This window comes from Monopterus albus, unplaced genomic scaffold, assembly GCF_001952655.1.
Source record: "Monopterus albus unplaced genomic scaffold, M_albus_1.0 scaffold254.1, whole genome shotgun sequence".
Taxonomy (NCBI): Eukaryota; Metazoa; Chordata; class Actinopteri; order Synbranchiformes; family Synbranchidae; genus Monopterus; species Monopterus albus.
In genome coordinates, this window is record NW_018128134.1 from 503,898 (window position 1) to 518,056 (window position 14,159).

The window sequence follows — 14,159 nt, forward strand, 5'->3', positions numbered from 1 at the left end:
GGCCGCAGTAAAATTGTCAAGCGTTGACCGGTCCGCAGTGATAAAAAGGTTGGGGACCACTGCTGTAATGGATGAAACTCATAGGAAACTACGATGATCTGTCAAATTTGCAGAAAAGTTGTGGTGTTTGGATAAAATTGCAAGGTCACACAGAATTCACGGGGACTGGTTGAATTTGTGTTAATTGCTGTGATTGCAAAATTGTGAAATTCTGAAAGGTCTGAAATATTAAGTGTAATAAATTAGAGAGTTTGAGACTTATGAAAGCATCTGCTCTCTGAGCTGAATGAACTGGAGCACAATGTTTCCTTTACCATCTAAAAGTCAAACAGAATAATACTGTCTTAGACCTCAGAATCAAAACAAAGCAAACAATGTTGCATTAAGTGTCACATTAATTAGCTCTTGCGTCAGATACTTTGCGGAGCACAGTACCTCTTTTCATTTGGTTTATATCTGCTGTTCTGCTGCTCTGTTTCAGCTTGTCAGCAGCAGTGCCAAATCCCCACTTGGGAGTTGCCCAAGTCACTCCTGTTATGTTCGCTATATTTGGTGCAAGATGTAGCAAGAGAAAAATGCTTCATCAATCACGTTGCAGATGCAGAAACAAAGGAGTAGGGGGGTTCAGAAGCTGAGAAATAAATGAGTGGAAGCTCTGCCAACAACCATTTCCTGGGTGAGATGATGGGAAAACTTCCCTGTACTCTCCGGGGACATCATTTGTGAATACACCGGCGTCCTCCAGAGCCAAAGTTTAAGAACGGAACCCATGCACTTGGTCGGGGCGTTTTGAGCATTTCTAAAGTGAAATCCTCTTCTGCCTCTGTTAACTGCTCCATCAGATAAAGTTTGCCTGCTGAGGCTTAAGAGTGTCAATGAACAGGGAGGGGAGGATCAGTGATAAGTGCAGCTTACCTCCTCAACTGCTCCATGTCGGCGAAATAGAGATTAAACCATTTCAACCTAATAGCACATGTCAGTCAAAAGTCACACTTGAATACTTGAAGACCCTTCTCCAGGCCCCTGACACCACTCGGCCACCTCCCATTTTCTCCTTATTTTCGGGAAAGATTCTGCAACTCAAAAAAATGCAAAATGATGATCAGTACCCATGGAGTGCCATTATGCAAAAGTGATGGGAAAATATCACTGCCTATGGGGGCAGCCAAAGGCAGTCAAAGCTGCCATATCATTCAAAACACACCCCTTTTTATGTCATAAAAATAAACATTAGAAAAATGATGACTTATACACAACTCAGCGTGATAATATTTACTAAAAATGACAGAAATCACTTCTGGGAACAACTTGTTTGATTTGTACTTTTGAATACTTGAAGACCCTTCTCCAGGCCCCTGACACCACTCAGCCACCTCCCATTTTCTCCTTATTTTCTTCCTTATTTTCCTTATTTTGTTTGATTTGTACTTTGAATTTTTAGTTTGGTTCATATCCCATCTACAGTACTAACACTCAGGGGTCAGGATATATGACCTATACTGCAACCAGTCACCAGGGGACGATCGATTTGTGGCGTCACATCGTCCATCTTTATATACAGCCTGTGGTACTAACTGAACAAATTGTCACCATGCCTTCATGGTGACAATTTGTATCACACCAAAATCTGAGATCTGTAATTGTGTGTCAACCATTTCTGTGAGTCCTCAGCTTAGACTCGCTTTCAAGGCTACCATTTGTAATGCATTAAAACACACGCACGCACACACACACACACACACTGAGATCAAAGGCCCCGGGGTCTATTATGGCATAAAACACAATTGTCCGTCTAAACAGCAGCTTTTGTAAACAGGGCTCATTTCTTGGTCTAATGACTGTTGTGGACATTGTGAAATTGCCAACTGTTCCAGGGGAATTACTTGACTGAACCTCACAACTGTGGCTTTGATTTGTTGTTCAACCATCTCAGATGTGAATACACCCTGTGGTCTGTAAATGAGTGCTTGTGTTGTTCCACCAGTGTTCCTTATTTAGACATCACAGTGCTCATTAGGTGGATCAAGCGCATATCAAAGTCAGAACAGAGACGTCAGTGCTTTGGAGAATGCTGGGACAGTCTCAGTCTCTCTATAATGATACATACAGTATGTCTGCCGCCTATTCAACTCAATTATTATTTCACTGTCATTTCTCCAGCGCCTGGTCTGTTGACCTCCCTGCCTTATAACTTCCTTGGCTTTAATACTTTTATTATTGCCCTCTTTTATTTGATGTTTGGACAAAATGAATCCAATAGATTACTTGTGCTTGTTTTTCCACTGTGAAAGGAGTGGATTATAATTGTGTGTCATTTGCTGCATTCTCAGGATCAGCAGAAGGGCTCATAACTCCAATGCTGCTTAAATTCATCAACATTTCATTCCCAAAACAAAAACCAACTAAAACATTTTCTTTTGTAGTCTAACTTGCTTTAGCATACACACAAAACACCTGAATCTTGAAGCATGGCAGGTCACACAAATATTAAAGTAATGGCATCTGTTTCAAGAGCATTTTCTTTTTCTTATTTTTTTTTATCTTTGGCCCAGTTAAGATATTATTTAACTCGCTGTACAAAGTTATAACACCACGTCTGGGCTAGCCTCAGTTTCGTTAACTTCAGTAACCCAATGCAGCCTCCCATTCAGCATTTGTTTCACTGATCTTTGTGAAAAAAATGAGGTGTGCTCCTCAGGATTTCTTTCCATATTCTAGGACAAATCGTTGACCGCTACAGCACTGACTGTTGGAAGTTGATACCTTCACAATTTCAGCAGAGTGAATCAACAATTCATTTTTAAAAGACTGTTCTACAGCTGGATGTGTAGTTATTAGCAGTGTTGGAAATCTCAGAGGGACTTTGCACGGGTGTTTCTTATTTCCAGAGTGCAACCCACAAGTTCAGGTTTTATTGTCCCTCATAAAAAGAACCGTTCACTAAACCTCACCTCCTGTAGTTACTGTTGCTGTGACTATCAAGCTTTCCGTTGTCACACTGCCTTTACACCGTTTAGTCTAATAATAATAGCAGCACATTTGCCACTCAATAATGTACTGTGTATTTTCCACAACTTATTATTGAATGAATCAAACCTTAATCAGGATCGGAAATGGTCAAATAGCCTGTTTAGTTTTATTGTTTGCTATTGTTAGTCTGTCTATTACATTAAAAGACACAGTCAGTTTGGGAGTTAGGGTTCCCATCCTGTGTTTTTATTTCTGGTTGTGGAACTACAATGTTCTTGTGTTTGCATGCGGATCACACATTGTGCCTTTAAAACTCAAAGGAGATAATAGATAAATGACTTGAAAGATGGATATTTTCTGCAGTGCAGCAGTTTTGATGAGAGGTATAAACAAAGAGATAATGTGTCCCCCACAGAGACAGCTCCTCTGATAGGTGGTGATGTGATAGCTCATTTAAAGCTGCCTCTTTCTTATTGTCTTTTGTTTTCTTTTGAAGGAAGATTAAAGAATCTCTTATGCCATTTGATATTTCAGTGGGATGGTAAAACTGTTGAGCAGCATTGTGCAGTGTTTGTGCGGTGGGCATTGGGAATTCATTCAAATATAGCTTATCAAAGTCGATGAGGAACTGAGCCAGCAGACTGTATTCAGCGGTTTGTGGGTTATATCCAGTAACTTCTAGGTTGTCAGTTTGTTTATCTTTTGCTCCATAACTGGGCGTTTATTTCGGTGCATCAGTAGTGTGAGCTCGTCACATCCGGCATGTGGACTTTGTCGTGTTTACGGTGATGTTCATGATATGAATCTGCTCTCTTCCAGGTTTACACCAGATATGGGAAATGCTACACTTTTAATGGCAACAAGACCACATCGAGGAAAACAAAGCAGGGGGGAATGGGAAACGGGCTGGAGATCATGTTGGATATCCAGCAGGATGAGTATCTGCCCATCTGGAGAGAGACAAGTAAGCCTCAGAACTATTTGTACAGTGTAATCCTATCATGTGCTACACCATGAGATCCCTCTGCTGGGGTTTAAATCAAAAATAACCTGCATCCATTTCTCTGGGTTATGTACTGTAAATCATGCATTTTTCAGTTTCATTCCTGCACCTTGAAATAGAGATTTTTAAAAAGGAAATTCCTGAGCAAAATGCATCGCCTCTGATTTGTGCTTGCATTATAGTTGCCATATACCTGACTTATTTTTTAAACATAACTGAAATATACTTTGCATTAAGTGTCAAACTGAGTCCAAGCTGTCAGATGAGGCAGCCATCTGAAATGCTCTGGTATTCCCTTGTAAATTCCTTTGCTATACTCTGTGCTTGTTCTCCGTTTCATCCTGAAGATGAGACGTCCCTGGAGGCCGGCATCCGAGTTCAGATCCACAGTCAGGACGAGCCTCCCTACATCCACCAGCTGGGCTTTGGTGTCTCTCCGGGCTTCCAGACCTTTGTTTCATGTCAGGAGCAGAGGGTAGGTCTTCTTCATCATTGCACAGAGTCCCTGGTTCACCCCCACAGCAGACTGTTCTCCCTGAAAGCATTCACCACTAGTGGCTCAGACTGAGGTCTAATAAATCACTATGTGTTTAGCTGACCTACCTGCCCCAGCCCTGGGGAAACTGCCGCTCCACCAGCAAAGAGAAGTTCCCAGGATATGATACATACAGCATCAGTGCCTGTCGCTTGCTCTGTGAGACCAACGAGGTCCTGCGAGTGTGCAGCTGCAGGATGGTGCACATGCCTGGTAAGATCACCTCCTACCTTGCTCCTAAAAGAGATGTATTTGTGCCCATAGATCACAAATGCACTCAAGTTAGTAATTCATGCTCTTAAATTCATTAATACTGTAACATCAGTTAGTGAAAATGAAAGAACTGTGAGCCACAATAACTTAATGTAGAGTACATGTGGCTGGAACTTATGACAGATGAACACAGATCGTTTTTCATGTTTTGTGGCAAGTTTGAGGTCATGGAATGGGTTACACATAAAGATTTTGGGAAATAAACATTGTGAAATTATAAGTATCCCCCTGTTTTTAAAATCATTTGGTCCAGCAAAACAGGAAAAAAAGCACCAGCCAACCCAGTATTTGCATAATAACAATAACCTGTTGAGCAAAACAAGTCATTACTTCTGACCCACTTGAAAAATTACAGCACAGATATAATTTGGGCGGCCACATGCCTGACCTTTAGTGCTTGATATCTGGAGTGGGAGGCTCTTCAACAGAGCTGACAGCTCTCTGGCCAGTGATAGATCAGATGGCTCTGTGAGTTTTAGATCCTTTTGCTCATCCATTTCCATCTGCTTGGGAACTGCTCTGTTGTGCTCCCGTGGCGTTCATTAATTATTATGATTAATTGTTATAATTGGTCCTGTTTGTTCTCATGTTTAAGCTACTACTGAAGGTTTGCATGTATCAGTGAGGACTGCTTTTGTCTTTATCCTAACACAATAATATATTACCAGGAACTAACAACTAACTTAAAATAAATTTTCATGTGGCACAAAACCATAGTCTGTGTTTGTTTCAAGAATCAAATATAAAGTTTTATCGTTTTTAATCTTTAAGAAGAATGGAAACGAAAAAAGAAAGAGGCCCTGTTTAATGCAAGCAATTGGTGATAATAATATTTGTTATCAGTAAATCAGACTGGGAGATCACTCAAATACAGACTGAAATAAATGCAGAAGATTACTTAGTACACTATACTGCATTTATCTAATAACATAAAAAACCAGACTAGCAGTAACAAACCCCAGATACATCAGAGGTAAACATACGGTTGAATTCTGGTGACTGAGCAGTGGTATGGTCATGCAAGAATCTGACTACTATACAATGCCAATACAGGACTTGGAAGACATGGCACAAACGTATGTATGTTACACAGTTTCTTTGTTCAGCTTGGGTTGTAGAGGAGAATCTGTGTTTTGGGCTTGTGTGTGGCCAGAGAGCATGAAGTCAAAGAGCTGATTCACTAAATCCAAGCTGTTTGATTGATCGTGTCTAACAGTTAGGTATGTTCAAGGCATCTAAGACAGGAAAATTAGACTGTATGCATTTTTCTCCTTCCATACCTAAGTAGTGCCCCTTATACGGTATTTGCAGCTTTACTTAGCATTGTCAGAATTTTAACCCTGCACTGCTGAACTGATCCATTATGGAATTTTGACCAAAAAAGAAAAAGTGTGTATCAGGCTATAAAGCATAAATAATGTGGTTCCCAGATTACACATTTACATATAACTCACACATTTCAAACTTCCATTTGCAGGCTGAAAAGGCCGTCAACAAGGTGGTGTTCTGATCTGTAGAGAGAAGTCAGTGTTAATCATTTGATCTTGACAGGCTGTGAAGTAGGCACACTTCTAATCAGCTTGTGTACTCTGCAGTGCAGTGGCAGTGCCTACCTCACCACAAGACTGTGACTGTGTTACAGTAACCTGTGAGCTCAAGTAGCAAAGATGACTGCTAACTGAAACATTTCATTGCTTTCACTTTACTTATCCTGAGCTTTAAAACCAGCTCACCAGGATATTATTTCTATAGAAGGTTATTTGTCTCACCAATCAGCTGTCTGGAGGAAATGCACCTCTTTCATAAATAGTCTTTATTACAACTATTTTTCAAATGAATGAGACAAGTAAGTAATAGGAAAGGGAAACTTTAGAATCAATATATATTAAGGACTGTTCACAGAGCAGCTGTGTTCAGAAGGCAGCAGGCCCACTTTCCTTTCCATGATGATGTATTACATCAGATATTTATTATATCAGATGTGATAATAGGTCAGTAGTAAATAAAATTTATTTAAACTCGTTCAGAAGTTTGCCAAGAAAGCATGAGGCCAACCTTAAAAGTGAAAACCTTTTTACAGCCTCAGTATCACAACACAGAGCTGTATCAGTTAAACAGTAGAGGATCTGTGCCTACACCATATACAGTATCTGTTCTTCCTCCAGCAGTCCTCTGCAGCCACAGCAGCAGTGTTAGTTAGCTGTCACAGGTTTGCGTTGCTCAGATTTATTTATTGTTATTTGTTAAGACAAATGTGTGATCGCTTTCTTTCTTGTATCATGTACATAATCCAGCAAATGTTTAGCATCTGCCTAACATGCTAGCAAATTGTCCACAGCATGTGCTTACATAATCCCACATTTGTTCACAGTCGGGGTCTTGTAGTTTTTCTGTTTTATTTAGCGTTTCATGTAGTTGTTATTATATCTATACTCTATGTGCATGCTTGTTAGCTGAGAAATCACAAAAATAATTTGATTTCGGCCCCATGTCAAGGGACATGTGATAATATTTGGTGGTGGGTTGCACCAAAATATACACCAAAAGCATTTTATGTTTTTGCACACTCCTGAACTGTGAGGCTGGATTCTTTGCTATTAGGTTGTTTTTGTTTCTGATGTGTGGAAAGCAGCTTCTGCAGCTTGAACTATCTTACAGGCAAAAACACCTGATGATTTCTTCTCTTCTTTGTGTTTGTTGTTCAGTCTGTCATGTTTAAATCTGATTTATTTGCTGCTGCTTAATTCTACCCTAAAAATGCATAATCAGACCATTATATTAAACAAATTCAGAACTGCAAAGATCATCAGACATTTGTTCACTGCATATTAATTAATATTTATTAGCAACAGGGATGGAGACTTCCACAAAACATTAACCAAATCAACATTTCACAAACAAACACAATTCTGCCAGTTAATTGTTCTGCTGATGAATACCTGTCATTAATGGCCGGGGCAATATGTTTGTCTGCGAGGAAGTGACTCATTGATTGGTTTTTAAAGACTTTCTAAATATGAGTGGAGCCAGCATGCTCCATTTCTCAGTGCAATCAAGGACAGGCGTCCAAGATGGCCCAGGTCCTATGGATGGAAGTCATCCTCTCTGTGTCTGCTTTCATTTGATGATGAATGATAAGCTGCGCAGTGTTGTTCACAGCCACGGTTCCTCATTGCAGCAGACACGGGTCACTGATCATTTTGTTTCTGATTGATCAAACTCATTTTCTGTTCTCCTCTCCAGGAGCTGCAGATATCTGCCCGCCCAGTAAAATCAACTGTGTTGACAAAGCACTTGGTAAGAAACAATCTTCCTTCATTTCTTTTCTCATTACAATAAATTCCCCCAAAGGGAAATGGAAACGCAATCAGTAAATATGATAAGGATTTTTTTTTCCTGTAATACAAATACCTGGAGGTAGACTGGATATTTTAAAATGACTTTTCCTCATTGTGATTTAGTCGCTTTTGAGCTTGATGGCTGTGGTGCCTCTATTGTTGAACTGTTAATATTTAACCAACGCTCCACTGCTGCATCCCCCCACCCTCAGTGGTGACGCCGACCTCCCTCTCCTCTAGCAGACATCATGACTGAACAAAGGTGTCTTGGTTTCAAAGGCATTACGGCTGCACTACAAAAAGACCTTTTTTATGGGCATGGTAGACGTATAACTACAATTATCATTTCTCAACCAAATAAGGCAGAAATTTAATTATGTCTCTCTTCACTGAATCTAAGCCCAATTTAAAAATAGAGCTGAATGAAATCTTAGATATATCTTGCATGAATGGGTCATATTCATGTGGGTCATATTCCTGAATCTAATAGTCTGAAGAAATTCACCCTTCATGAAAGGTAATAAATTAAAACATAATTTATATATTTATATTGTAAAGGTTTTGTTCCTACATCAGACAAAGAATATATGCCACTGTGCCCCTGCATACTAATAACCTAATTGTTAGAGTTGTAAAACATATAAATCACCAAAATATAATTACTGCTTCCAGTGCTCCCTCTGCCTGTTTTTGTTTGGACTGAATGCATTTTAAATTTGAAAAGAGAGATTGGAAAAAGCAATTTACTCTTCTGTGTACATAGTGCTGTTTTGTATTTCTTATTCTGTGAGAAATTCAAACCTGTGTGTTAATTGGGTGTAAGGCCAGGTACCATTTCTAGTGCCCTCAGTAACACTTAGTGCACTTCATTTATTTTCTGAGCAAATGCTGTAACCTAACTGAATTACCACTACAATTGTTGTCTATTAAATAATATAGCAATTCCACAACACATCTTTTTGTTAATATATTCAGGATGTTATTGTTTTTTAATACAATGTGATCTGTTTCTAATGTGGCAGAGAAATCTTTAAAGCCTGACATGATCTGACATTTTGATGGCTTTTTTTTCATTATCTTTTAAAGTCTTAAGTCTTTTTTAAATAGCAGTAATGAATTTATGCATCAGCATCACCTGCACAACTGGGAGAAACTTCAGCTACTAATTTACTGGGCATGAAGGTAATATAATTTTATGATATTACCTTCATGCCCAGAAAATTATAGATGCTGAATGCTGCCACACAGTGTTGGCTAGCTGCTCGTTCTTATTGCATACACACACATACATTTTAACCTTCAGAAAACCTGAATCCAAACTATTTTATCTAGTCAGCTATAGCAGCTGGTTGCTCTCTGTCTTTCTCTTTCTTTTGCTCACCATGGCTACTTATTAAAGGAAGGACAGTTGTGTTTATATTGCCATTGTCATAAATGTTAACAGGTAGAGTAATATGTTCCTTAAGTACTGTTGCTATGGTTACCTGTAGTCAAATATACCTTGTGCACTGATTTAAACAGGTGGTTGAACTACTGACTTCATGTGTATTTGAAGTGTCCTGATTGTTCCCTTTTCGCGAACATCTGCCAGCCAGTCTGAAACATTATTTCTGTGGTGAGGGTATGAACTATATTAAAGCTGCACCCATCAGTGTTTTACCTTAACCACGGATCAAATGATTATGTGTAATGGGAAAAGAGTTGTCCATAATTATTTCCCGACTCTGCAGTTCACCTGAGCTCTACATTTTAGCATTTGTGGCCTCGTTATTTTTTTTCCATTTGTGTCAGGCATCTGTTTTCAACAGTTAATGAATCCACTATATATTCCATCTGCCCAGCACCAAACTGCACACAAAGGTTTGCGGGTAAACTAATTGGAATATTTAGCAACTGCACAACCAGATGCTTTTCTCAAGACTTGGTGGAGGCCAAAGGGGAGCCAGAAGAAAGTAAATACTGAACTTACATTGGCGAGGTGGTCTGGAACACAATTCCTGGTGAATGTCAGTGCTGTTCTGTATGTGCTGGATGTCTAAATGGACAACCACTTGGTAACAAATTTGCTATAACAACTCTATAAGATTATAATATATAATGAATTTAAAACACTCCTATTCTTATAGTACACGCTCTGTTCTTTTTGCTTTGTTGCAGGTGGAGATCATTTCCTCCTCTAGATTCTCTGTAGTATACCAACAAATCAGCAGTGAAATCAACTCAACAGTCAATATCTGTTAAACCACCTTCCTATTGTGTTACAGCACAGCTACAGAAGAACAGTGGGGACACCTGTCCATGTGAGACACCCTGTAATCTCACCCGCTATGGTAAAGAGCTCTCAATGGTCAAAATCCCCAGCAAGGGCTCTGCTCGCTATCTCTCCAGGAAATATGACAAGACAGAGGACTACATCAGGTACGCCAGAGAACCTTCAACTACTCTCACTTATGAGCAATAATGTGGTGCTCAGTGAATAGGACTATTAAGTATAACCTCCATCTGGGATCACAAACAGACGGTCATAAATATACTGTATATACATATATATAAAGAACAATTTTATTTTCATACAAGCCGTAATTTCTGTTTTGTCTGGCAATAGGACGGTGATGTCAGGCACCATTACATAAATGCATTTTTTTTTTATTTACTCATATAATAGTAAATATTTATTATGTTGTTATAAGATGTTATTGTATCGTTTATACTATGTTATAAGATTCGAAAGATTCTGGTTGTTTTGTTTCTTTGTTTGTCTGTTTTGCCCTGATATTAGTGAAGCCAGAATTGATTTATACCTGTTATTTAGATCATTTCTGACGAATCAACACCAGCTACTAGTGCTGGCATTCTTCCCAGCCTTTCGGTCTGTCTGTCTGACACTTCACTGAACAAAAATGAAGCATCTTGACAACTACAGTTAACTCCATTAAAGTACAGGGACATGCGAGTTCCCTTATTTGATCAGCCCACAAGTCTTTCAGTCCCCCATCTTGATGGCCTTCCATAAGTTCTTATTTCTGCTGCAAGGATACACAGGACCATCCTTCATCAAACTCTTTTAATGGTCCGGCACAGCAGATTAGAAATCTGTCAGTGATTGGAGACTGCACTTGATCAGACTGATGTGATATTACATCACAAGATTTTCACAGCAAATAACACAACTAGTTAAAGTTTTTATTTTCTAACTTGTTAAAGTAGTGGATCTTAACTGCAGTGGGTGTTAACTGGAGGTTTGACAAGGATTAACAAGAGAACATGAAGTACTTTGTTTATTCAGAAAAAATTCCCCAGTACTTTTACTGCATTTCTCTTTTGACCTTTATCTTGAATAAGAACATAGTCAGGGAGAGGAGGAGAGTCTGATGTCCTTCAGCAATAAATTGTGTATCATCTTTTCCTGTCAGTTACATTTGAGATGAAAATCCTCATACAGTGGGTAGAAATATAGTTTCATGTGATACGTTTACATAATTCACCCTTTGTCAAAAACATTTAGAGGGATTAAATCATTTCTATGAAACAGAACATAATGAATTTACAAACAGAATATCAATAAATGTAAATGATTCAGTTTACAGAATGCACTGCTGCCATTAGAGATGGTTTATATGCAGTGAAGAAGATTCGCACACTGTCACTTGACTGATGTGAACACAGTCTAGATACAGAATAATGCAAGTTTGCAGAACAAAGCCAGCTGAGCCTCCGTTATCAGAAGCAGACGTTGCTTTAGACGACCGCTCAGAGGAAAACATGTCTGATTTCTCAGAAAACATACAGTATCTCCTCATTTCCTCTCTCCTCAAATCTTTTTCTTGCATCTCTCCATACATATTCAGTGGGGAAAACGATGCAAAACATGAATGAAATGAGATGTTCCCAGTATGGGATGTTATTGTCCTTATGACCAGAATTTATCCCTGAAAAATATGTTCCCAAAGTAATGACCTTTTCCCATAAGTTTGGCTTTGATATTTATGACCACCACAGGATAAATCATATTGTTTTAAGTGACCCTGTGACCTTTCTAGTGCCACTATCATAGAAAAAAATCTACATAAAGAGTTAAAATAAAAATAAAATCTTGTAAATAGATTGTCATGAAATTAACAGAATAGAAAAACGATCCCCAGAGGATAAACACTTCTACACACTCTATACACAAAATGTCAATTTTGCCAACACAATATTTCATAATATAAATTACCAGACAGATTTGTGGATAAAGTTGTCTCTATTTAAGAATCTGCACGGCAGTTCATGTAGCACCACCCTCACGACAAGCTGCTACAAAGACTCTGAGCAAAACACAATCGCTGAAATGTTTAGCATATAAGTTTAGTCTTTACTTTTGAAATACTTAACATAATAATCTTTAAGTGCAACTAACTCACTGAGCAGCCATCTACTCAGTGTAATTAGTATAAATAATCTACTGAGAAAGATCATGAACTGCAGCTAAAAGCTCTAGACAAAGCTAGCTAAGTTGTGTTTAGATTATTTTGTTGTATGTTATATATTTATATTGTTTTTCTGCCCAGCCTATTGTAATCTGTCATGAATATCGCAGCTTCTACCACTAGCGGGGCTTTAACTTCGAATCCTGTTTGACAAAATGTTTGCTAATATTGTAATTATAATGCAGCCTGCTTATACTGTGATTCCTCTCAGTGCCTAATCATCAGGGACATGGCAGAATAAAAACACGCCTAAACCAAAGAGCTCATAACGCCTCACAGCACTTAATATTAGCAGACTTTCTAAATCCAAAGAGATCAGAGAGATGATGGTGACTGAGCATGCTGTCAGTGCTCATTCTGCTCATCTCCGTTAAAACCTGAAACACCTCATTAGCTCACAATTGTTCATTAGATCTGTTTCAAGCCTGACAGTCCCATTATGTAGCTTAAAGTGAGTTGGTAAGGTATTTTGTTAAATGATATTAGATTTGTTGTGGAAAAAAATAGACCAAATGTGTTCTGCTTTGTTTGCTATGCCATTCACGCTCTTGTTTTTCCAGAGACAACTTTTTGGTCCTAGATATCTTCTTTGAAGCGCTGAACTATGAAACAATTGAGCAAAAGAAAGCCTACGACGTTGCAGGTTTATTAGGTGAGTTTTCTGCCACATTTTTCTCTGTTTTCTGAATATCAACTAGTCTTGCTGGTGCAGAGTGAAAGATGTTCGAGAAAGAGCACTTACTTTTCATTGCCATTAGCAGCAGACAAGTACAGCTCTGACATTGTGTCCATTGTGCTCCTCCTTAAGTACTCTCTACTTTTCAGGTGACATTGGCGGACAGATGGGCTTATTCATTGGAGCCAGCATCCTGACAGTCTTAGAAATACTGGATTATATCTATGAGGTAGTGCCTGTGCCAGCCCACACACATTAACCCATAACAATATGAAATCAGTCGTAGCTACAGTAGTAATAATTAACACCCAGCATCATGCTGGATTTCAGAAAGATCAACAATCAGTATCTACAAAACAGTGTTTCATCAGTGTTTTTAGTTTTAGCCAACAGTGAATGTCACTGCAGGTTTGTACGTATCAATGTTCTTTCCACCCATAATCATCAGAAAATCTAAGGACTGGTGGTGCAAATGTCATCATTTATACTGCATGTGAGTTTTATTTGATTTCCAGGCTAGAGAATCTAATATCCGCTCAGGTCTGTGCTTAGGACATGCCACTGACGCTGATCATGAAATGATCTCCCACCTCAGCTGTATTCTCTCTAAGCCCTCTAGGCAGCTACCTGCAGACTGCCAAACATGCATGAATAAAGCACAACCGGAGAGAGGAACTCTAATGTCTCTGCTGTGTCTCTTGTCTCCCTCCCTCATCTCTGCTCACCCTCCCTGCTGCTGTGCTTTGTGTGAAACCAGATGATCAAGCATCGGCTACAGCGTCTGCTGAGGCCGCAGAAAGAGGAGAGCAAGGCCAAGCAGCAGACCAGCACTGTTGCAACCGTGGGCCTAGAGGAAATGAAAGCAAAGGTAGGGCACATACTGTACCATAACAAA

General features: G+C 39.1%; 1 protein-coding gene across 1 annotated transcript in view; it reads left to right on the forward strand.

Annotated features, from left to right (window-relative positions):
* asic4a (acid-sensing (proton-gated) ion channel family member 4a) overlaps positions 1–14,159 on the forward strand; it is a 77,995-nt gene that overhangs the window by 58,388 nt on the left and 5,448 nt on the right. Inside the window, exons 2-9 of the mRNA XM_020621182.1 lie at positions 3,790–3,934; positions 4,321–4,448; positions 4,568–4,721; positions 8,025–8,078; positions 10,384–10,537; positions 13,149–13,240; positions 13,414–13,493; positions 14,022–14,132. Of these exons, the coding sequence (XP_020476838.1) occupies positions 3,790–3,934; positions 4,321–4,448; positions 4,568–4,721; positions 8,025–8,078; positions 10,384–10,537; positions 13,149–13,240; positions 13,414–13,493; positions 14,022–14,132 (918 nt within the window). The remainder of the gene's footprint in view (positions 1–3,789; positions 3,935–4,320; positions 4,449–4,567; positions 4,722–8,024; positions 8,079–10,383; positions 10,538–13,148; positions 13,241–13,413; positions 13,494–14,021; positions 14,133–14,159) is intronic.